Source organism: Fundulus heteroclitus, chromosome 14, assembly GCF_011125445.2.
Source record: "Fundulus heteroclitus isolate FHET01 chromosome 14, MU-UCD_Fhet_4.1, whole genome shotgun sequence".
NCBI classification, from domain to species: Eukaryota; Metazoa; Chordata; class Actinopteri; order Cyprinodontiformes; family Fundulidae; genus Fundulus; species Fundulus heteroclitus.
The window spans coordinates 13,713,260-13,738,784 of NC_046374.1; the positions used below are offsets into that span (position 1 = coordinate 13,713,260).

At 40.6% G+C, this 25,525-nt stretch overlaps 2 protein-coding genes across 6 annotated transcripts in view; both read left to right on the top strand.

Moving 5' to 3' along the window:
• Positions 1 to 1,437: 1,437 nt before the first annotated feature.
• nit1 (nitrilase 1) lies at positions 1,438 to 6,510 on the top strand. The gene is made up of 6 exons (XM_021321998.2): positions 1,438 to 1,652; positions 1,955 to 2,191; positions 3,025 to 3,128; positions 3,226 to 3,362; positions 4,336 to 4,461; positions 5,204 to 6,510. Exons 1-6 carry the CDS (start codon positions 1,570 to 1,572, stop codon positions 5,468 to 5,470), a joined length of 954 nt encoding a protein of 317 aa, XP_021177673.2. The 5' UTR covers positions 1,438 to 1,569; the 3' UTR covers positions 5,471 to 6,510.
• Positions 6,511 to 8,860: 2,350 nt separating this feature from the next.
• The window catches only part of clcn3 (chloride channel 3), a 51,629-nt gene continuing 34,964 nt past the window's right edge, over positions 8,861 to 25,525 (top strand). The window contains exons 1-2 of one of the 5 annotated variants that reach the window (XM_012873103.3): positions 8,861 to 9,304; positions 16,586 to 16,767. In XM_012873103.3, the coding sequence (XP_012728557.2) occupies positions 16,605 to 16,767 (163 nt within the window). In that variant the 5' untranslated portion in view covers positions 8,861 to 9,304; positions 16,586 to 16,604. Of the gene's footprint in view, positions 9,305 to 16,585; positions 16,768 to 25,146; positions 25,359 to 25,525 lie in introns of those variants that run through there. The other 4 variants (XM_012873127.3, XM_012873134.3, XM_012873119.3 and 1 more) reach the window with 4 other exon arrangements.

The window sequence follows — 25,525 nt, forward strand, 5'->3', positions numbered from 1 at the left end:
TATGAGATATATCTAATGATGTAAACCTTATGCCAGTTCAGTATTAGTTTTCATTTAGTTGTATTTTATTAGATAACTTTATTAATGAATTTGCAAAAAAAAAAAAAAAAAAAAAAAAAAAAAGCTACACAAATTAAAATGAAAAAAACTTTGAGATACGAGGTAATCAAATATATTACATATGTATATGAGGAAGAAAGCTAGAAAAAACATTATATATTTAATTTACAGCTTGTCTAAGACCTTTTCTACGGGAGTGTAGATGTCATGATCTGAGCAAAAAAACAAAAAAAAACACTGTTATTCTAATATGCCAACTTTACTACAGTATCTTGTCACGTTTGTAGAATATATATCATGTTCGCCCAATATGCTTTTCACATTTACATAGGATATATCACATTAATTTAAAGTATTTGTCACGTTATACAAAACTGTGTGTTGTGGAGGTTAAATATAAGGTTAATATATCAAGGATTCAAATTTAGAATTTAGAGCAAGTTTAGGGAGAGTGAGATAGGATTTGCTAAGAACTGGGGTTATAGACCTGAATAGTTTTTCAAAAAGTTACTTTCTTAGTTGAAAAATAACTTGTATTTGAGTTAATAAAACATTTGTTATACCTATTCATATTCATATACAAGCTATTTGGTTTGTTTGTTTTTAATGGGGGACCAGAACTTCCCCACCCCATTACAAAAATAGATTGGCCCAGAGGAGTTTTTTTAAACAATGTTTTCCCACTTTTTTTTGTGTGAGACCCTTGAAGATGAACTAAGCTGTTTTTTTTTTTATCAAACTCAGGTGAAAGCAGAACAGATGATCAGGATAGAAAGAGAGAGAGATGACCAAGCAACAGACCTAAACATAGAAAATGGCCATGTAAACATTATTAGTTTTAGTCCGTTCTTGTTTAATTTGTTGTTGAATCGTGCGATCTAATTTCTCCACAACAAATTATAGTCCACCATGTAAGCCTGTATCTAGTGTTTAAACATTTTGTATATTTCAGAATGTCTGACTGGAGGAAGGACAGTGTATAGTGGGGTGGCCACAAATTTATAGCGTTTCTTATAATAAAGGTATAAAACGTTTTTATAAAATCATTTGATAACACGTAATACAGTATACCGTAAGCCCAAAATGTCCACTGACTTGACTACATTAGCATGTTTTAAAAAGTACCATTTTAAACAAAACCACAGCCATCATACCTCTTTATGAACTCTAAAGCCTTGTTTACCCCACATACATCTTGATTTAACTATGTTGCTTTTCATTTATTTTCTATTTTATTTAATGATTAATTTATGTGTGGTTGCTATGTTCATAAAAGCGTTGTTCAAATAATTGCCATGTGGATACTTGTCATTTTTGGTAATATTTTAGTGATGATGTGATCCCGCTAGATGGCGTTATAGTGCGTTATGCTTGATTTCCAGCAGAGAAGAAGAACGGACCTCGGCTTGCACCTTTTTTTATTTACAGAAGGCTGAGCTGAATATGAAAGCAAATTTTAATAAAACACTAACATATTGTAAACAGCGAAGGTGACCCTGAGTGGGACCAATGTTCAGGTGCGTGTTGGGATCATCTGTGAAGTATTTGGCCTCCCTGCCGGTTCTGAGACACCATCACCTGCTGCATAACAGGTATGATTGATCAAGACATGCTTTCCAAACTCATAACTACTTATTTTGATTCGAATGAAGAAGTTTTTTTTATTATTACTACTCTTAAGATGTTTTCTCTTAAGATGTTTGATATGGAAATTGGAGCATTAAAGCAGCTGTTTAAGCTTATTTGATCTCCATTAAAACACAACTAAATGTTTTTCATAGTTGTGCTTGCCATAAAAGTAAAGCTGTAGAAAGTTAAACAGTAAGTGTGCTCTAGACAAAGCCCAGTAACTCGTATAGTAAATGATCAACCACTGTTTTTATTTTCTGCGCAGGATGTCCACCTCACCACCAGCCCCTGTGGCTGCAGTCTGTCAACTTACGGCAACCCCAGACAAGGAGGCCAACTTCTCCGCCTGTAAGCAGCTGCTGGAGGAAGCCGGACAGCGAGGGGCCAGCATGGTGTTCCTGCCGGAGGGATTTGACTACATTGGGTCCAGCAGAGAGGAGACCCTGTCGCTGTCAGAGACTCTGGGAGGGGACACGATCTCCAGATACACTCAGCTCGCCAGGTGGAGCAACGCAACTTTCATTCCTTTGAGCAGTTGTGTTGTGTTATGCTCAAATGTATGCATTAAAACGGGCATTCTAAAACGCTTAACGCGAAAAAGCTTAACGTGGCTTAAGGTAGGAAAACAACGAGGGATCATCACCCAAATTTCGCATGGCCATATCTTGTCATGAAGACTTAAACCTGTCAAAAAAATAAACTGAAATCCAACGATTATAGAAGATATCTCACATTAACGTTTTCTTCTTCATTGGCGCCTATGGCGAGAAAAAGGCTTAACGTGATTTAATGTACCTAATCAATGATCACTAAATTTCTCTTTCATATTGCTCCTAATAAGCACATAAAACTGTCAAAATGTCAAACCCAAAGTCCAATTATTATGGACGTTATCTAACATTAAGTGTTTCTGCTTCATTGAGGCTTATATTAAAAGAAAAAAGCTTAACGCAATTCAATGTACCTAAACAACGCTCAGTGATCACCAAATTTCTCTCATATATTGCTTATCATAACCGCTTAAAACTGTCAAAAAAATCAAACCCAAAGTCCAATTATTATGGACGTTATATGACATTAAGTATTTCATAGGCATAGAGGCTGGCTATATGAAAAGGCTTAACGTGGTTTAATGTACCTAAACAACGTTCGGTGATCACCAAATTACTCTCTCATATTGCTCTTCATAAGCACATAAAACTATAAAAATATCGAACACAAAGCCCAATTATTATGGTAAGGTAACAGCGTGGTTGTCGTAAGAGCACGATTCTTTTTCACGTTAAGCGTTTTAGAATGTCCCCATTTATTGGTGTTTTAAACTCTTTGTTTCAGGCGGTTGGGGGTGTGGCTGTCTCTCGGAGGATTTCACGAGCGAGGACATGACTGGGAGAAGGACAGACGGATTTACAACAGCCATATTATCATTAATGACAAAGGTGGGGGGCATCTAATAATATAAACAACGTCTCTAACCTGATTCTGATGTAGCAAGCGTGCAACATTTACCCTGATGAATTGGGATTAAATCCACAGGGGACATCGTGTCAGTCTATAGGAAGTCCCATTTATTTGACGTGGAGCTGCCAGAAAAGGGCGTGTCACTCAAAGAGAGTGCCTTCACCATCCCTGGAGCCTCCCTGGTCGCTCCAGTACAGACTCCCATTGGCAAGGTGGGTTTTTATTGAACGCTATCCCACCATATCTCACAGCACATCCTTATTAGATTAGATTAGATTAGATTAGATTAGATTTAACTTTATTGTCATTACACAGGTAATGACAGGTTAGACCTAAATGCAATTTAGGTCTAACCAGAAGTGCAATAGCAGCAAGTGCAGGATAAACAATGGTTCCATAAGTACAGGACATGGATTATTACTGAATAAATATAGAGATGTATACTATAAAGACAGAATTTTACTGATCGATTTGTCCTATGAATATAATATATAGATAACTAGTATTGTGAACTAAATTTACAGCTAGATATGTACCAAATATATTATACAGGTGGATATTACTATAGAGTTTTACAGATATGTACAATAGCATAATATACAGATGATTATTATAACAGAGTTTACATGTACTATGAATATATGTACAGATGGCTATTACTATAGGCAGAATTGTGAGCATGATATACAGGTAGCTATTACTATAAAATGAATAAATAAAGTTTGGACAGAAGCTATTTAAATTAAAGTGCAGTGGAAGGTAATTGCATATTACAGTTAAAGTACGGTATTGCAAATGTATATGTAAACAATTGGTACTGTGAATAAACAGTCAGCAGTGCAAATCAATATTCATAGTTAGTAGTGCAGGATGCATGTAAACAGTTGTTACAATAGTAACAACTGTTTACATGCATCTTATATGATAGGTGATGTATGTCTGAGGATGAAGTAATGAATTTAATCTACTATATTTATCTTACTATCCTACATTTTTATTCTAAAAGGGTTTTGAGGTTTGAAGGAGAAACATAGTACCGACAAATCATATTTGTATCTGTGTTTGGATGTTCCTCTTAGGTAGAGCATTCCCTTTGTTGGCAACGATACTCTTTGTGAACATTAAACTATGTCTGCCTCATCTATGTGTGCTTCTACTGACAGTGTTTTTGTTTCTGTACTGGAGGTTGGACTGGGCGTCTGCTATGATTTGAGGTTCCCTGAGTTATCGCTCGCTTTGCAAAGACACGGTTCAGAGATCCTCACATACCCATCAGCCTTCACTTTGGCAACAGGGGCCGCGCACTGGGAGGTAGGATAACAGCTCTACACTACAACGATATTAAGCACGAACCACTCACTGGTACCGAGGTTTCCCTCATACTGTTTCTATGATTTTAATGAACCTCTAATTAGATGACAAAGTGACTTAGAGTTTTCTCGGGCTGCGTGAAACAAAGAGTAATATGTTGAGGCCCCTTCCCCACTTACTGCCTGACTTGGCCGAAAGAAAGCTTTTCTGATAAGAAAGTAAAAGAATATTTTGTTGTTTGGAAATATTTTTTCAGAATAGTCATTGTGTGGAAGCTAAAGCAGTGCCACCCATCATTCTTATGAAGGTAACACAGTGTTAAAACTACAGTCTGTTAGGCAGCAGGCTGCTGGCTGAGTACCCAGGCAGAAGGTCCAGGTAAATACCCAGCTAACATCTGTACTTGTTACTCTGTAAAAACCTGCACAGCCAAAAGTTATATTATAAAAAGTGAAGACTTAAAAACCACTTCTACATTTACTTATTATGTGTGACAAAATCAGAATTACAAAAAAATGCTGTACATATCGTTTTTAAAATTAAGGAAAAGTTAGAGTTTTTTTTCAGAATTGTTATTTTTGTGTTTAAAATAAGCAAAAAGATCATATTCCACAGTTTTTATTTAAGATCTGTGAGTAAAAACCATAAAATGTGATATTTCAACCTTTTTCCCAAACAAAATTGCAATACAATTTCTGTCTGACAACAGGGTTAATGATTGTGCTGTGACGTGTGTCTCCAGGTGCTACTCCGCGCCCGAGCAATAGAAACACAGTGCTTCGTCTTGGCGGCGGCGCAAGTAGGCCGGCACCACGACAAGCGTTCGTCCTACGGCCACGCCTTAGCCGTGGACCCCTGGGGTGATGTGGTGGGCGACTGTGGAGGGGAGAAGCCAGGCATGGTGCTGGTGGAGATCGACCTGGAGAAAGTCAATACGACCAGGAGGAACATGCCTGTCCAACAGCACCGCAGGGACGCCGCTTTTTACCAAAGTCTCAGTCAAAGCTGATTGTGATTAAAGTGGAAGGGAAAAGTGGTTTATTCAAGCAGGACAGGGTGTCTGAATGTTTTCTTTTGGATTCATTTTTGCGTCCAGATGTATTCTGTTGGATCGCAAAAACCTTATGGGATGTAATTACTGATAAATGAACATGATAACAGTGGTCCTATGCAGTCTTGAAAATTTAGGAAAAATATCTGTTGTAAATTCATAAAAAACGTTAGTATTTAATCCCTAAACATGGAACAGAAATGGAATTGCAATTATAATACTTTGGAAAATTGTGTAGAAATCCCATAGATACCATATTCCAATTATTTAATGTAACCCTCAAGCATAGTTGAATGAATAATTGGTTAATCATAGGAAGATTTGTGCTTTCAGCTGAGCACTAATGATTAGGGACACCAATCTAAGGTGTCAAGAGGTATTCTGCTTATACTGAAATGATGTAAAAAGCTGAAATTATTGGTTTAAAAGTCTTTCTGTGATTATCTTAGATTTGTCTTTATTCATATTCACAATCTTTGATCCTCGATTAAAAAAACAAGAAAATCAGATCAGACGTTTATCTTTTCCTATCAGTAAATAAAAAGACCACTAGATGGCACTGTTGGGCAAAGAGAACTGAAGAGAACAGGCAATGGCAGGCATTACTGACATACTACTCAAGGCTATTAAAGATTCGCCTGTATTCATTATTAACCTTAATGGACATACGGTTTCCCACAAAAATAATATTGTGAAACATGACTTTGTTATAAACAAATGTATAGCCCACACATTTCTACTCCAATGAACAGATGCATCTCAATAATCCAGGTAGAAAAATAAAAAAGGAAGCTGTGTAGGTCCACTGGACTGTTTCTTCTTAGTTGAAACATTATGTCTCTTCTCCAAGAGATATTCAGTCTCAGGAGGTAAACTCGCCTTAATTCAGAGGCTGAGTTTACCTGTAACTGACTGAAGAGGTTTCCCACAGAGGAGACAAAACGTTTCAACAAAGAAATAGATTTTGCCTCCAATAAATTGTTTTATGACAATGGGGACTAAACTGTTTCTGCGTAAATTATTTGGCAATAAATAAGATATGTTTTAAAAAAAAATTACATAAAATGTTGGGATGTTCTCAGGGTTTCATATTGCTCTTTTCTGGAAAAACAAAAGTCTTTTAAATGAATATGGATGAAACATGTTGGTAAAATTAAAAAAGCTCTTAAGATTGCAACATTTTACATACTTCGATTTTATTCAGTTGAAATTTCCCATTATGCTTTGGACTTAAAATTAGTCCTAAAGGTAACATGAAGGGCTGAAACTGATCTGTCGTCCTACTTTTTGTTACCAGACATTAACAAATGTAGTTTTGTTCAAATTGAAAATAAGTTACTGTTATAACACTTATTGAGTTTAACTGCGCCAACCTAACCTGACAACAGCCAGCTGTATGTATCGCTCTGCCTAGCTCCACTCACCTAGCTCCACTCACATGTGAGTGGAGCTAGGCGGAGCGAGACATACAGCTGGCTGTTGTCAGGTTAGCGCCAACCATGTTTTCTACAATGTTTTCAAGTGAGTCTCAGAAAAAGAAAGACAACATTTTTGACTTCTTTGAATAAAACAAAGTGAAGTGTACAACGTACTTCACAAATGCAATTACTATTGAAACTAGTGTTGCACCGATACCGATACCCGTATGGGACGGGCCCCGATCCAGCACTAAAATGGTGGTATTGGTATCGGCGAGTACCAACAAATAGGCACCGATAACATTTTGATGTTTGTCACTTGAACGCAGCCTTCTCTCTCCCAACTAGTATTATGCATGTTATATAAGTTCATGAAAGTTGCACTATTTTGGCATTTGAGAGCCAAAAGTTTATTCAACTATTGTCACCTATTCCAGGTAGGCAATAAAAAGTTCTACTACCCTCAGTAGTATGCAGTTCTTCATATATACACACACACATCGGTTTCAGACAGATGGTATCGGTATCGGCCAATACTGCACAGCCAGGTATCGGGTATCGGTATCGGGGCCAAAAAATGGCATCGGCGCAACACTAATTGAAAGTTTAAGGCCCAACTCCCAACATTGATGGATTCCGGCAATAATTTCGCAGCACACGTATATCTCTTAGGTACAACGTACAAATTGATTTCTGTCAAATAACGCCGGGGGCTGGGAATTTATCGTATCATTTATCGCTATCCTGAAAAGATTTCTTATAAGAATTTGGATTTATCTTGGCAATGATACATTCCTATTGGTGATGTTTTAATAAACCCCAAAACTGTCAGTACTGTTGGGATTGTCAGTTTTTTTCTGTTTTCTCCAGGGTTGGTTCCTTCAGGGCATCAATAAAAATCAATACCATCCATCCATCCATCCATTTTCTAACACGTCTATACCTTGTGGGGTGGCGAGGGTTGCTGCTTAAAAGTCAATACCATCCATTCAAAAATATGATTGAATGAAGGTTCTGTGTGCAGTTTAGTGATAAAAAACCACAGTCCATATTGCACACTCTTATCACTGTCCACTTATTGCTTATAATCGTTGTTTAAAGGCAATACATTAAGATCTTGTAAGTTTAGAACTTTTAGTTTATACTTTTGCTACTTTTTATTAGAATGTATTTTGCTACATGGGCACATCTTTCATTGTTTCAAGTGAAATGCAGTCCTTTTATTCTTTGGTGCTGTAACTTTGGTGTACATCAGGGGTGTCCAAAGTTTTTAGCACATGGGCCGAAATTGTCATGTCAAAGGAGTTTGATGGCCAAAAAGTACTGATGCTACTTTTTTTACTTTCTCTACAAAATATGATAATTTTAAATAAACAAATCAATCAGCTTTTCTGTGGGAAATGAATGTGTAAATCATTGTAGATCCACCTGTAAAAAGGGTTTTGCTTATTTGTTGTTTCGAAAGATGGTCATTCAGCTTGCTAATTATTTTTAATGAATTAATTTGACTCTAATAATAAACTGAACTCTTTTTGGCCGAAACAATAAAAGAACAGAATTTTGGTTGGTTGTTCTTTAAAAACACTTGGTGTATTTAGTCAATTTTAATAAATGAATTCAAAGCACATTTTAATGCACCAAAGTCTGCGTTTGAGTAATTAAAAGTCATGCGTCGTATTAATTATGTAAATAAAGACAGCGATTGTTAAGAGATGAATACTTTCCGTTGTATTTAATATTTTAAAAGTAAGATTTTAACTTTTCTGTAATACTTTTTGCCCTAAATAATAATAATAAAAAAGTTTACATCTACATCAGCCACCTGTGCTTGTGGATCAAATTATTTTTTATTTATTTTTTCTTGGGGTGGGGGGGGGGGGGGGCACCCAAAATCAGCAAAAGGGACCAGAATGGCCCCCAGGCCACACTTTGGACACCCCTGGTGTAGATGTCCCTCAGCTTCATACATCCTTTTGGTGTTTAGCAACTTCCAGTGTCCAGTCGATACTCTAATTAATTTTCCCAAGACAAAGGCGCTGATGAGAGTCTGTTGTCAGCGGCTCTTAGATCCAGCCTCTGCACACTGACTGGATCCTTGGTTCCCTTCTTCCTGGATCAATTATTGATCGCGAGTCCTCCTTCCAGCCGCCGCTGCTGGGATGGGAACAGGAAGTTCACGTCACTGACAGAAGTGGGACCGGAGGAAGAAAACACACCACCACCATGATGATGATGATGATGAGGATGAGGAGGAGAATGTCAGTCCCGTTTGTTTAGAAAAAGGAAAAAACCGACACAAGTGCGCGTTGTTTTTTTTTTCTGCCAGGAAAAGGATGAACCGCCATGTCCGAGCTGGAACTGAGGCATCAGGAAGGTACGCTGTGTTGTTGTTGTTGTTGTTGTTGCTCCATGCGAGGCTGCTGGAGGGCAAGGTCCGCTTCCTGCGCCCCGGTGAGAGGCGTTAACACCCGCGGCCAGCCCTTCATCTTTAACCCGCGCTTAAAGGTGAACCCGCCGGGCTTCGCTTCTCCTCGCAGCCGAACAGGTGTCCCGGAGTTAGCCTAGCTAGCCGCGGAGGCTAGCTCCTGTTAGCACGACGGTGCGGCTGCCGTGAAGCGAGTGGAAATTCACCAGCTGGGGTGACTGTCTTTAAATGTATGCGGTGGGTATACTGTGGTGGAGGAGGGCCTCAGGGCGGCAGGACGGAGCCCCGTTTCAGGCTCTGTTCGCTGGGCTGCTGGGGCTCCTGCCCCGGTCATCCTCACCGGGGGGACCACAGATGCTAGCGACGGTCCACCCTGAAACTTAGCCGTCCGTCCACACGCCTTTCTCGCTTTATTATCCCATAAACTGGAAAACCAGGGGTTAAAAACTGGGATTAAATCTTTACTTTGATTACATTTCACACTTTTTTACACTGAACAGACTGTAGGGTGTGCATGTGATGAGATGCATCGTTTCTTCATGAGAGCTGGACTTTCAGTGGCTTTCAGCTTTATACTGTCACTAGTAATTCTGTTGTATGCTTTGCCAGATCCACCGTGGGTAAAAAGGAGCCTGTTTAAGGTGTTTATCTTCTAATGATCCCCTTTTGAGCTGCTATTAACATTTGAATTTGGTTAAAAATGCCATCAAATGCAGACGGGTAGCGATCACTGACTTTCCTGCACTTTAAAGGTATAGTTTTAACTTAACATTTAGCAGATTAAATGTGATTCCTCCACATCTGGGGCCGTGCCGTGAGCTTTTCCTGGTTAAAAAACAACAAAAAAAACCTACAAAGTGTGAGGGAGAAATTTGACTTAGTCTTCACAAAGTGCCGGCATTATCTCTTTTAGACGACAACGGCGGCCTTTAGAGATAAAACTGTGCGTGGGAAAGGTCAGCGCCACGTTGTTTCAGCATTTCATGCAGTGAGGAGAGTAAAACCAGGCCTGTTGACCAGTCGTCCTTGAGATTAGGAGTAGTGTTTAGTGTTTATTTGCCTCTGTGTGCTGGTACCCGGCTGTATATTGGGCGTTTATGAGTCACCGCCGCTCCACGTTTAACCTTTTCTGTCCGGCGGTAACAGACGGGGAGCATCAGAGCGCCTCATTGGATTTGCTTTTGCCATTGAGCTAATCTGCACTCCTGATTCTGTTTTTGTCTCTTGTCAGTGCTCTCCTTGTTTCGGCGTAAGCGAGGTTTCTCAGTTCGGCCTGCCAGCTATGATTTCTCATTTGATTGCTCATAACTGCTCTCATGTGCTTTTCTGTCCCTCTCGATGTAGATCAAGATAAGTCGGGCAGCCCAAACAGATCATATCCCCCGCAAAAGATCATCTGTCCTTTTTAATTTCCTTAAAGTACCGGCTCGCTCGCCTTCCCACATGTCTAGTTTTGTTTTGTGACTACCTGTTCTTAATCCGTAGGGTTTAGTGTGATGTTGGCTCAACCAGTGCAACAATAACAGCTGCAGATCAGTGGGAAAGTCTTTCCACAAGGTTTAGGAGAGTGTTGGTTAAGGGGTATCTTTTTTTTTTTTACAGTTCTTCTAGAAAGTCATTTGTGATTTTAGACACTGATGTGGGACAAGAAAGCTTTGCTTGTGGTCTGAAAACCACGTGAACGTTGGCGGTCTGTGGGTATTGACTCTGCGTTTTGTAGAAAAGTCTGCGTGCCCAGGGGCTGGGCTGTAAACGGATGTCCCAGTGGGGGGGGGGAGCCAAACCTTTGGCAACATGATGCCTCTTTATGCAGGAGTCACTTGATCGTTAGTCTGTTTCAGAATCAGAAATGATTTAATAATCCCAGAGGGAAATTACTGAATTACTGTTTCATTAAGTCCTTAACCTTTCTTAAAATAAAATGTCATGTACCTTTTTATTTTAGAAGGGTGGAAAAAAAAGTTTGATTTTTTTTTTTTTTTTGTCAAATTCATGAAAGAGTATCTGTTAATCAGGCTGTTATTTCAATCATGTATTTATTTATTCTCTAAAGACTTTCTGCATCCATCCAGTGTTAACTGGGTTGAAACATATTTTTTTATTGTTTGGAAACGACTAATCCTTGTAGTTTACGAAGAGGGCACCTGTATCCAACCTGAGTACGGCAGCTTTCTGAAGCACAACTTTTACTATTCTCATGTTTTATCTGCTGCTGAGCCCATGATTAGCACAGTTATACCTCCATGTTATTATCTTGATTTGAGTAAAAGCATATTATAAGCGTGTGCAGATCTGCATTGTGCAGATTATTATTATTATTATTATTATTATTATTATTATTATTATTATTATTATTCTCTTTATTCCTACCGGCTGATTAATGTCAATGTTTGGCAGCCAGTCCCCAACCAGACAGGTCAGATCAGCCGTAGTTCACCAGCCGAGGTCTCAAACCAGCATTGCGTTAGTTAGACGGACGGACGGCGCTCCTTTTTGCATCACACTTCATTGTCGTTTGTTTCTTTTGTGCTGAATTTTTCTTCATTGTAGGGGAGAAAAAAGTGTTGTAACCTCCTTTTTTAAGCCAGCTGACCAGCAGTGTGCAGCGGCAGGTTGTGTTTCCTGTGTTAAAAGGGGGCTGTTTGCTATGATGAATTAAAGCTCCGTCCTGGATGTGTTGGCGCTGATGTTCCTTGGGTATAACTTATGAAGCATGTGTGCGTCGACGTACCGACCCTCTGGGAGGAGGAGGAGGAGGAGGAGGAAGAGGAGGAGGAGGAGGAGGCGTGGGGCTGTCGCTTGGAGTAAACGCTGAGTCACGTCGCAGCAACAGTCGTCCGGGCAGCACCTCCATGGTGACCAGCTGGAGGAAGATGAGCTCGCTCGCTGCTCAGCTAGTCGTACAACGTTCCTGCTGACCGTTTAGCCGTCATCGACAGATTCGTCTCTCCTGAGCCACGTCCCGACGCACAGGGCTGTGATCTAACGGACCGAGGAGCTCCCTCCTCCCTTATCAGCGCGCCTGCTGTCTGCCCGACATATTTATCTTTGATTTCTGTTACAAACCATCAGACTGGAGGCTCTCGTAGCTATAGCCATTAAAGGTCAGGACGCCATTAAAGAAGAAAGCAGCATTTTCATAATAAAGCGTCTGGTTGGAAAGATAAAATTTGCCCCTCTTTACGGTTTCCATGGCCGTTAATGTGGCACGAATCAGCCCCCCCCCCTGATGAGTTAAAGTGTGCACCACCTTTAAATGTCAGCGCGGTTGAGTTTCAGACAAAGAACACGTGCGCGCTGAGAAGCAGGCGGAGGTCTCCTCAGAGCTGAATTACAGCCGACGACATCCGTTAGAGATCTGCAAACACGCTGTCATAATGCTCACCATCGTTTAAAGTCACCTTATGAGCTACAATTTATTCATTATAGCTTTTTTCTTAGTTTTTGCTCTTTTTTTTAACTAATCAGCATAAAGGCATCAGAAGAAAAGCGATCACTGTTTTAGTCACATCTGTATGTTCCTCCAGTTATCCGTTGTACATCTTTAAATGGCTCATAAAGAGGTGTTGTGATGGTAGCATCAAGTTAACAAAGAGATTTAAATCACTTGTTGGGTTTAAAATCAGCCGCGTTCAGCTGACCGTCCCAGAGCTGAGAGCGTAGAGCCGCAGTTTGAGGTTTACTCCGTCGTACCCCGGCCTTTTCTTCCATGTGACTCTTCGTAACCATCCGTCGTCACATGGCCCAAGAAGAAGAAGGTCCCTGCTTCAGGGTTGGCTCTCTGAAGGAGATGAATTGAATTTAGCGGAACCGTTGATGTGATAAAACCTCAGAGGGGAATTTATGTCTTACAGCCAATCGATGTGATTGTTGGCTTTAAAAAGATTGTCCTTACTTTGTTGAGGGAGAGATGCAGCAATCGGGTTTTTTTCTCTTGGCCGATGTCAGTTTCTGTTGTTTTTTTTTTGTTTTGCATTAGATCTTACCCTGTTGGCTCTGACTTTTACCAGCTCTGTTATTTCCCAAGGAATACAGCAAATAAAAAGAGGAAAAAAAGGTGCTTCGGGTTTCTTGATAGGTCTAGTGGTTTTTAATTCAACATAAAATGTCGCCAACTTTTCAGATTTCTATTCAACCTGGAAAATAGCAGCAAAGTACGTAGTGCACTGCAAAAGGGGAACTAAAAGTAAGTAAAAGTTTCTTGAAATTAGTGTATTTTTCCTTGATTTGAGGAGCTAAATAAATAAATTTGCCAATGAAATGAGTTTTTTTTTTTACCCCTAAAATAAGATAAGTAGATATCCTACACTTAAAATTGGAACAATTCATCTACATCATCTTATTTCAAGTGCAAAAATCTTATTCCATTGGCAAATAGTCTTATTTACCTGCCCTAATCAAGGAAAAATACATTGATTTTAAGAAAATTTCACTTACTTTTAGTTTCTGTTTTGCAGTGTGGTGCCAATTATGGCAGGGGGTTCTTAGTTGTGAGGCATTTACAGAAGACTACAGAAAAATAGGATTTATCAGTAAGTATTTGAGCTGCTGATCATAGATTATTGTCACTCATGAGAAAATCAGGCGCTTGTGAGGAGCCGTCTTCCACAGGACGTTTTATGCATCAATTTGCGCCTATTCTTTAACATCTGCTCATTTAAAATTATTAATTTCTAGTTTACTGTAACCACAGGGGGTCATAATCACTTGACAGGCTGCATCTAAAAGGGGAGGCTTCTTTACGAAGAACCTGAAAGCTGAACCGCTTATATTGAACTTTTATTTGCTGAATTTAGAGCCACACTGGCTGCACATGTCCGCAGGTTTTAACGTTAAACGTTTCTCGTACAGCAGCGTGTAAACGAGAGAAAAAGCTGAATAGGGATGTTCTACTTTCACACAGACTTCCGTTGGCGACGGTCAAACCCCACAGGAAACAGACACATAGATAATTTTGCAGTTTTAGCAGTTTTCAGAAGCTTTAGAGAAGTTTTTTTTCCCCCACCACCAAAGCAACCTCTGTGTCTTCACTTGCTTTAGGCATTCTCTTAGCATTTTAAAGCCTGAAGTCACCTGACCATGAACTTTTAACAAAACAGTTCAATTGTGTAATAATTAGCTCACATTGAGGAGTCACTTGCTCGGCCCACATTGACCTGCATCAGCCTTTCTCTATCGTCGCTCTCACTCCCCGTATCTCCCAACTAATACTTCCTTATATTCAGCTCATCTCTGATTCCCAGGCGGCGGTGAGCTGGGACTTGAGCAGAGAGAGGATCATTTTAGGTCACCTTCTGTCTGAGTCTAGTGGGTAGTTCCCAGCGTGGCCACAGGATGGTGCTGTTTGGAAGAAAGTGGTGGTTCAGTCTCGATTTGGGAGCAGTATTGTCATCATCTGTCTTTGTGGTAAAGTTGTGGTTGAAATCCCCTAATCAGCTGTAAAGATGGTTTAAGAAACAAACATGGGTATCTCTTTTCTAATTTTTCTATAAAAAGGGAAAGAAGGAAGATCCTTAATCACCTTTTCCAAAACTCTGGAGGAATTCCTCTTTTTAAATGCCTACGTTTACCCAGGTTCGTATACAGATGGTTGTGTATTCTTGACAGTTAAAAGTCATCATAAAGGTGCTTTTACACAGAAAGATGGAAATAACATGTCTGGGTCTGAAAAGGACAAGGCAGAAGGGAAGGCCTGTGTCTGTGGATGAAAAAGCCTCCTTATGGGTATTCTTCACATGTTTTCACACCAACTTTACTTTTCATTTCATCCTATAAAGAATTGTAAACTGAAGGAAGTGTTAGCTCATTGTTCAGGCTGTATTTGTCCAGAGAGCTGACACCTAGTGACTTATTGTCTTTGTTCTATATGGTGCCTTTAAAAAAAAAAGGGATTGAAACTCTGAACATTTGTGATTTTGATTTGTATTTGGCCTCCCTGAGTCGATACTTTGCAGAAATGGGGCCTTCGCTGCATCTACAGCAGGAAGACTTTTGGTCTCTGTAACAGTTCTGTTCTTCTAAAAACTATGTTTTTCGCCTATTTCTTTTCAAAATACCCGAGCTTAGTCATGTTTGACGGAGAGCATCAACTTTCAAGAGACTCTACAGATTCTCTGTTGGATTTAGCTCTAGACTTTGACTGGGCCGTCCTAACATGTAAATATAGTTTGTTATGAAGTCTCTTGTCCTATAAAGGGTCCATGTCCTGCTGGAAGGTGAACCTCCACCCTGTCTCAGATCCTTTGCAGCCTCTAATGGCTTTTCTTTCACGATTGACCAGAGTTTAGCTCCATCCATCTTTCCATCAGCTCTGACCAGCTTCCCTCTCTGCTGGGGAAAATTATCCCAATAGGATCCAACACACGTTTACCATGGAGGCTGGTCATTTTTCCCGTTGTTGTATGCAGTTCAGCTGAGGTCTGATCTGACCAGAGAGCCTCTTTTGGCTTTCTTTCGACGATAATGATAGTTTTCCTGTTGAAAGGTTCTCCATCCACAGCTCTGCGGCCTCTTGGCTGCTTCCCTGATTGACGCCCTACTTCCTCCTCAATGTTAGTTTAGGTGGACGTCCGTGTCTCGGTAGGTCTGCATTTCCCTGCTTTTCTCTTTCAGACGATGGGTTGAACATCGTTTCGTAGCCTAAAACTGCTTTTAGCGTCGCCACAACCTTCTCTCTGACCTGTCTGCTGTGTTCAATGGTCCTCCTGATGCAGTTTGTTCACCGATGTTCTCTGGCCTTTCGAAGAACGTCTGGATTGACAGTCGGATTCAGGTCCACCGCTGGGGGAATTGGTTGCACTGGGTTTTATTCAGGGATATCCGGGTTCATTGGGGCTGACGTTTTATTAAAAACATGTTCTAAGACACGTATCATTTGTCTTCAACCTGATAAGTATGTGAACTTTTTGTTTTGGTCAAACGCAGAGAGTCCCGTCTGCTGTTTTGTTGTGATCAGCTAACAGTTTGCTTATACATGCAGGTAAAGTTGGGTTTTGCCGTAAACAGTAAACGTGTGCATGACCGCTTCACTTTGTTCCAGTCCGTCTTTGCCGTTTCTCTGCTTCAGGTGACAGCGCGCATCTTAACAACCCTCCCTCACTCATCGGCGTGTTGCCGCTTAGACCCCACTCCACCTTGTAGACTCTGCCAACTAGCCTCCTTTGAGCACAGCCTGTCTGTATCTTCACCACTCCCCTTCCTCCCTCCTTCCCTCCCTCCTTTATCACTCAGGGTAACGGTGCGCTGCTAAATGGAGTCGGAGCAGCTCTACCACAGAGGCTACTGCAGGAACAGCTACAACAGCATCGCCAGCGCCAGCAGCGACGAGGAGCTGCTGGATGGAGCCGGCATCGTCATGGACTTCCACACCACCGAAGACGACAACCTGCTCGATGGGGACGCTGCCTCCCCAGGTAGGGAAGATACCTCCAAGCTCCTCCCCCTCATCCCAAAGAGTTTGATTGATTTGTCTGGGATCTTTACGCTTCCCCTTCACAACCCATTCTTGACGAGCCATGATTGTCACTTTCATGTAGATGAGGCTTCTTTTAGCACTCGATGGGCTTCTTTCTGAGCCTGAGTCTGTGAGAGCATCTCCATAACCAGCATGGACGTCTTCATTTCACTCTTCTGCTCGTGAATCCGCTCACTGTCAAGATGTTTCACTTCATGTGTGTTCATCCGTCTTGTGCCTTCTTCATCCCGATCCTTAGAAAAGCTCCTGCCCATTCTCCCGAACAGCGTCACCATCCTGCCGTTATCGCCAAAAAAAGCTTGCAGACGGTATCATTTTCCCTGAGATCATTTTTGAACTGAACGTGAGACAAAAGTTACCGATCCACTCTCCCCTGGTCCTGCGATTAACTTGGATTTTCTCTAGAAGTTTAGTTTGGCCTTCTTTGAAGATATTTTGTTGTTACGTGGGTTTATTTAAGTTTTCTGTGGTAATATTTATGGGAGAACAGATTGTGTCGGCTTGTTAAAGTAGTAATACGCCAGGAGGGAGAACTTTGTAGCCTCGTGAGACCATCCTGATCTCGCGAGCTTGTGCAGCAACAATGAATCCGATTTGTATCTGATCTGTTGGATTGTTACGGAGTTAAAATTTAAAGCTTTATATCATATATTTTCCCTCAGCGTTAATAGCTTTAAAGATTTTTAACCGGAGTGATATTGTTTTTATGGTTTTTATTGTTGCGCTGACTCCCAGACTCGGTCAGTGGAGACAGCGTCATGCTGTGACGAAGCTCGAGCTCATTTCAGTCGTGTACATCTGCGAAAGCACCCCGCTGCTCCTCCCGGGTGCTCCAAGTCTTTATATAGGAAAAAGGGGCCGGCAGCCATTGAAAGGGAGACAGCTGCTGCCTTGTACCGCATGAGGTGGATGGATGGACACTTCAGAGGCAAAAGTTAACGGCTTTCAGTGTGAAATGAGAGAAAGCCTCCATAAATCCACCGATCTGATTCTGCATGTCTGGGTGTAGAAAGCTGGTGTCCTTTGTCTTCTTTTTTTTTTTTTTTTTTTTTTTTTTTTTCTTCAGGCGTTGTTCATGGTTTGAAAATAATTAAATTATTTCAGTTTGACCCACTCAGTGTTCCTTAATATTAAAGGTACATACACAGTCACGTTATTTGACTTTTTATTTATACGTCAGTAGCTCACTCTGGGCACATACAAAGTTTTTATGAAAGATTAAAAAAAAAAAACAACCATTGGTTAGTTTTGTATTTTACGCTTTGTTTTGCTCAGTTTGTTAGTAAATAAGGCCCTTCATGTATATTTATAATAACGGAAGTATGACACTGCACATGCACAGCAGGGGATAAACAAGGAAGCGGCTAACGGCTGTTAGCATCTCCCAGCAAATTGTGGAAACGATGAAGGAAGGTTTAAGATCCAGTCTAAAACAAAAAAAAAAAGAAGATATGATTCCAAGAGGGAAAAGACTGGAATAGCGCTGGGAGTACAGTATGAACGTTGGTTTTCACTGAAGCGGACACTAGAGCTGCTAATCGCTCAGATGTGACCGCAGAGTTCATTGACGTGAGTAAACGTCCTTATTTATACTGTGATAATAGTAATAGCAGAGCTCTAAGCTCTCACGCAATGACCGTATGACACATGCATTTCCCTGACTGTACACACGCCACACAAAAAAAATCACAAAGCCCACCTGGGCTGCGGATGATCCATTCACAGCACTGTCCATTCAGAGCTCAGTCTAAACCCCCCTCCTGTGGAGCTGTTTCAGCTTCTTTCACAGCTTGTGTCCATCAGTAATTCCTGCTGCAATTAACAGAACACCAGAAAAAGAATGATGAGTTATTAATAATTTTGGTCTTAACTTTATTCGCTGATTATTTGTTCATTTAGGGTTTCATTTGATTCATTCATGTGGTTCTATCTAGAAACAAAATGTTTTACAACAATAAAGCAGACAGCTGGAATTGACTAAGAAAGGTGGAGTTTTTGTTGCTGCAGACAGGATTTCTGGAGAGGTATAACAATCAGAGCAAACTGTATTTTTGTCAGAAATCTGGAAACGACCACAGAGCCATTTACTTGAAGGTGCAATATTGAGCATAAATGTTGTGAATGGAATTTAAACAGATGGGATTCTCCTCATATTAGGCAGTCTTGGTATGTTGAAACAATCACGGGAGAACAGTTTTGTGTATGTTTTTTTTTTTTTTTTTTTTTTTTTAACTCACTAATTGAACAATAAAGTCTTGACACTCTTCTTTCACTTTGTAAAAAAGTAAAACATCTCTACTTCCATGTCTAGTTTGTTAAAAATGAAACCGAGTTGACTAGATTGACTCTTCGTGCATCGCTGCCGATGCAGTAGGGCTGCACAATTACTCCCATTTACAATATAATCGCAATTTAAAAAAACACAATTTCCATATCGCAGAGGTCTGCAATTTTTGGCTATGTAACAATTAGTGAATCAGACGCGTCCTTTAGGTGTCAGAAATATATTTAAAGTGGGGTTTGCCTCCACATGGAAATCACCCCTCCTGCTTGTGCTCTCCGTCTACTTGCGATTCTCTCAGAGCCTTTTTCTGCAAATCATCTGAATCGAAAACTATGGATCTGATGAGCTTGTCGCTCAACCCAATTGATTTTCTCAATGAGAAGACCAAGCGTGGGGAAGCCGAGCTGCCCTGAGGGGACACACACAGCCGGATACACCGTGGAAGATGATGTCTGCCTATTCTGTCCATCATGGACTTGGAACATGCGTACATAATTGGATTTATAACAGAATTTCTGCTTATTGGAGCTGGCGGCTACCTGGTATATCGGCAAATTCAGCAGATCTCGGCGGCAGTTTTGGCCTTAGTGAGGCTGCTGGGAGTTTGTGAGGGGTTAAACCGAGCTGTGATTACCCAGACTCAAATGCTTTGTGAACAAAACCGCAAGCTGGATGCAATACTTGCACAGCATCGCATGACGGCTATGGTCTGAACTGTATGGTGGAATGGAAAGTCCTCAGAGAAGTTTCTAGTTCCATTTACGGCAGAAATTCCAACCAATTCGGTTGTTTTGGGACTTGCCATGAAGACGGACAAGCTGAGACTTGATGGCTGAGACAAATTTTACAGTCAGCCTGACACAAAAACAATCTCCTAGTTATTGAATCCGCCGCCCTGACCTGCTCCCTTCTCTCCCAGTCTTTTGCCTTGGAGGCTGCCTTATCTCAAATTCTCCCGGATGTTTTGCAAACAAGACTCTCTACCCCTGCCCGCTCCCATTCATGACACCTGTGAAGTCGAACAGTGCCCTTCTTGAACTGCTGATAATTGACCATCTAAGACTATGGCTGGGGGGAGGAGGAGGAGAGTCGTCGGCCCATATACTGACATACACATGCACACACAGACGAACACGGTCATAAATACACGACCCTGTGCCTCAACACATTCATTGTGCCCGTTTGTTTATTCCTCCCTGGGACAGGAACCTAGGCTGGATGCGCGCGAACGCGCTGCTCACTTGGGATACTGGACTTGGATGCCTCTACCACCTAAAATGTGTCTGCTCATGATGCTCTATGAGCAGACACATTTTCTGTATGTTTGCTTTTTCGTGCTGGGGACTTTCTTGCATTTCTCGCACTGTCAGAGATGCAGTGAGAGCCACAGTCTCACGTCTACCCATGTCTGTCTTTCTCTTGATGGGCTGTACTGAAACGAAATTTCTACCACAGGTAGCAAATAAAGCAATTAATTTTAAAGGAACAATAGGTAATAATGATACCCAGTGGTTAAAATCAGAACAACACATACATAATGCTTTATAATGCTTTTTACAGAGACAGGCAATTTACTCAACAGTCCATTGTTCCTGTGAAACTCAGCTGAATTTTTACTAACACAGGACATGCCTATAATGTTGTATTCTGTTCAATTTCTGGTCTGCTTCTCTGACTTGCTTCCATGTTAGCAGGCTGCTGCTCTTTTGTCAAAATAAAATACCAAATGCTGCTTTCTATTTTGGGAACCCTGGGAACTTTCATATGATTGGCTGAGGAACCAGGAAGTAAAAACAGGCTACACTCTGAACCAAAGTAGTTCCTGACCATACCTCTAGGTTTGAAAGGAGAAAAATGTGACTAAGACATTGATGATGGAGAGGACCGATTGTTTATAGGGAATGTTACTTCCATCCCGGTTGAGAAATGAGAATGATTTAGGTTGATTTTACAGTAAGTATCTTACTTATTGCTACTTTTAAATTGCTTTTTCTGTGGCTGACCAACTTGTATAACCGATTGTCTAATGAAAGATCTTAGCCGACCTGTCAATGTAGCTTGTCGAGAAGGTATTTACGACAAGGGAAGATCATTTCATCAGAAGTCCGATCCGCACCTCTTTAACAGTTTCTGTAATTCATGTTACTGGGGTGGCAGCAGTTCAAAGCAATCATTCGCCATTGTGGCGAAATACAGCCAAACTGAGCTCCACATATAGCACTTTTATTTGCTATGCGTAATCTGGCGTGTGTTACTATTGCTAAAGGGCTGTTTCACTGCATTACCATATTTTTATATAAAGTGCACTGGGTTATAAGGTGCACCGTGAATTTACGTGTCTGTGTGTCTTAGTCCACATATAAGACGCACTGGATTATAAGGCGCATTACATTTTCTTCCCAAGTGACCAGATGCCCCCGATTTCCAGGGACAGACCCTGTTTTGGATGACAATGTCCCTGGCAAAAGCTGTCCCCGGAAATGTCACCGGTTTCAGTGTATCATGATGGAGTAAGAAAAGTTTAGCGCAACAAGAGGTATTTACCCAGTCCTGCTGCTGTCCAGACGTAGAGCTTTTTCGAACGCACGGAAAATAATTATTTGCAGGTTTGACCTGTTTAGATATAATTTTAAGTATTTTAGATATTGAGCTAGAGCAGATCACAAGTTTGCTGTTGCTTCTGTCTCGGGCACAAAGCATTGATAATCTTTCGTCGGATCACACCATTATGCAGTAATTTGTGACTTTTTAGGCCATCTTATCAACCTTTTCCCTCAACAGCAACATTTAAACTACTGTCACTTTAAAATCTGGTGTCTCTCCATCCACTCCCTTCTCTCCCAGTCTTTTGCAGTTCTGCACCTGAATGTAAATATGGATGTGACGGGATCATCGTGATGCCTATTATTTAATTATTAATGTTTTAAATACAAGTACAGCTCAGTCTTGGCACAAAATTGGAAAAAAAAAGTATAACTTTTAACTTGCTAACTTGCGCAATGCCATAAAACTACACCAAATTTCTAGTGAAACATTTTCTAGGCTGATAAATATCGGTATTGGCAGATACTTAAATTCAGACGTCAGGATCAGATTGGAACAAAGAACTCCCTCATCTGTTCTACTGTGGGATAAATGGATAAACCGGTTGTATGGTTTTGGCAGGTCCTGCCACCTTGCTAATTTAGCGTTGTCGTTTCCCGGCTGGATCCGGATCCCTCTGCTCTCCTCAGAGCTCGGTCCGTTCCGCTTCAACATTAAAAATGCTAAGAATACTCAAACTTGAGCGGGAGTAATTTATTCTTGGAAGACTTTCCAAAGTCCACCGTTTTGTTAGTAGTTCAGGTTTGTGCCGTCTGCTTGGCTACATCACAACTGGTTTTACCTGTCTAAAGTATTTTCCTTTTGTGTCAAATTGGTCGCAACAGTTGCCTTTCTAGTTAAACCTGTGAGGCGGGCGTAAACCCGTGCATACCTCCATCATCATTCATCATTTTTCAAATCGCTCTTCGTATTTTTGGTTTTGTCATATTTTTGCTTTATTTAAAAAACTCGGTGATGCTGACAGGTTTATTTGTCATTTCCACATTTAGACTGTTTCCTTCCTTTTACTCCTCCTTACATTTCCTCACACGAGCCGCTGATCAGATAGAAAGCACAGCCGCATTTGGCTCAGCAAATACTAGAAGTGTTGGTTTGATTTGAACTCCTCTGAAATCTAAATTAACCACAGGTACGCTTTAAACAGAACAGAAACAATGTTTAAACTGTTTTTCTGTAATGGTTAAAATTGGGTGACGAGGATTACATGGCCGACCACGGTGTTTTGGATAAAGACGCAGATGATAATTACTCTGACTCCCACTGTACTTTTTATGCTCACAACACATTCTATTTAGCTACATTTCTATAAAATATATTTAGTTACAATCAAGGTTTTAAACTTTCTACAAAATGTTTCAATCCTCCTAACTCCTCGTTCTGCACCTTTTTATAGCTTTTATTATCTGATGGCCACACTGTAACCTAAAGACTGTAAGAGGTTGCAGGTTGCACAAAATCTGATTATATTAGGAAACTGACTGTTATGTAACTGGACAAAAAAAAGCACATCGCGCCTTTTCTGAATGTGGGAAGTCATTGTAAGGCGGCGCGCTCACGGTGACACCAAAATGCTATTATGACGTGTAGCTGGGAGCATTTATTGGTGAAAGTAGATACCCAAACTGAAGTGAAAGTAGTTGATGGCAGATTATTACTTGCAGATACGGCTGGTGCCATAGACGGGTCACCGGTCCAGTACACACGATGGTATCTAAGGGCAATTTAGAGAGACCAGTTAACCTAAATTTCATGTTTTTGGACTGTGGGAGGAAGCTGGAGTCCCCGGAGAGAACCCAGGCATGCACAGGGAGAACATGCAGAAAGACCCTGGGCTGGGATTTGAACCCAGGACCTTCTTGTTGCGTTGCACTGTGCAGCCCTTCAGATTATTACACATTTTTAGAGAATATTGACATAGAAGTCACCCTTTACCTCTCACACTCGAACCACATTATCCCCAGTATATCAGAATAATTTAATCTTTGCACAGTAGATTTTCATCTCCTTCAGATTTGACCCGGTAAAATCCAGCCTTGGTTCTGGCTTTGTCCTCTCAGAGAATCCTGACACGGTTTGAAGCGCCGCCCATGCTTTGGTTTTAACTTGGTGACACTTTTTGGCTAAAAATTAGTTTTCTATTTTACTATATTCACAATTTTGACATGGTCTCCCATTTGTGTACTTACTTTTGTCTAGACATCAATGGCTGTGTTGTTATTCTGAGGGTACAGTGAATTAACATCTTTGTAGCATCTGGTTATGTATTTTAACATCTTAGTGTTAAAAGCTTTTTACCCCCTTTTAGCTTCGTAGTACGCATTTTAACATCTCAGTGCAGTCGAGCCATCTCGGTAGCACAGAGTTAAATCTTCTAATATATAAACCAAAAAAAACAATCTGTCAGCATTGCGTCACACGTTTTAATATCTTAGATCTTGGTTCTTTTAGGCCATTAATTGGGCATTGTGTAAAGAGTGTTAACATTGTTGTGTTAAGGCTGCGACTGTCTCTGTTGCTTCACAAAGTGTCTCAACATCACTTTGTAGTCAAACAACAAGTGATGCTTGATGCATCTTTATGGTTTTTGGATTTTTTTTGTAGCTGTTTGTTTTTTCACACAAACATATCGTGATAAAATGCCTCCTTTCATTTTAAAGATCTCTGATTGGTATACACGCATTATAAAACATGTGCCATCCCTGCTTGTTTCTTTTTTTTTACTTATCAGCTGCTGTATGAAGTGTAATACACAAACTCTTTTCACCAGTATTTTGACAATGATGTTGGAAATTGGTGCTTTACGTTGGGACTCTTTTATAATAATTTTTGTCCTGCCACTTTACATTATTTGAGGATCAAATAAAAGTTGGTTTGCATATTTTCATTTTTTTTTTTTAAGTTAGCTAGTTTAGTTCACGCTTTACAATGCTTACTTTCTTCCAGGTCATTAACTTCTTATTCGTTATCTGGGAAAGTGCATCTTTGTGCCGGTATAAACAAATTTTCCTGTACTCAAGGAAAATCCATCTTGCTTAGTAAAAGAAGTTTCAGATCTGTAAAAAAAAAAAGCAAAGCCTAAACTTAGCCTTTTATTGGATCTTCTTTATAAGATGACATTCTGAAACTCTCAGTAATTTAGTTTTGCTGACGGCGGGGCCGTGTCTGCGTGTTTGGTTAGTCAGGATTTCACTGACGGATGAGTAACTTCATTCCTTTAAACCTGTTTGTCGGCGCCGCCAGCCGGGTTTAAGCGAACCTTTCAAACCCTGGATTAAAGCGCTTCTTTTGAGTTCATTAGCAGGCTGCTCTCTACGTCGTCTTGCTATTTGTGCATGTTGGTGAGGGGCGTGTTCACAGAAACACGAAGTCGTCCTTAGGGCCACTGTGGGGACCAGTTAGCCGGGCTCTGTCATCACATGGCGTCAAGCAAGGAAAGGTTTCGTTTGCTCAGTGAAAAACGGAGCGATCTTTGGATGCTACTGAAAACAAAACGGATCCAACGAGCGGAAGCTGGTTTTAAGGGGACGGGAGACATTTTTGGTTTGTTTTCATGATCTCACTAATATTCCTTGAGGATGGAGGTGAAAAGCTGTGGCTGAAATCACCCGATTTGCCGCCCAGCAGCAGCGTGCCGCCTGATGGTAAGAACCATGGAGGTCTGAAAGTGTGATGAGCTTATAGTCCTTCTGTAGTCCTACCTAATAATTAACTGAACTTTAAATTACACTTTTTAAGTCCACAAAACAAACAAAGGATTAGTTTGTTTTGTGTTTATAACATGCAATGAAATTGTAGTGGTTGTGAACTA

Bases quoted from the DNA above. Each gene is read 5' to 3' on its own strand.
- nit1 (XM_021321998.2), top strand. From the start codon at position 1,570: ATGTTCAGGTGCGTGTTGGGATCATCTGTGAAGTATTTGGCCTCCCTG. The intron at 1,653-1,954 runs GTATGATTGATC...TTTTCTGCGCAG, and splicing joins CATCACCTGCTGCATAACAG to GATGTCCACCTCACCACCAG. The intron at 2,192-3,024 runs GTGGAGCAACGC...TCTTTGTTTCAG, and splicing joins AGATACACTCAGCTCGCCAG to GCGGTTGGGGGTGTGGCTGT.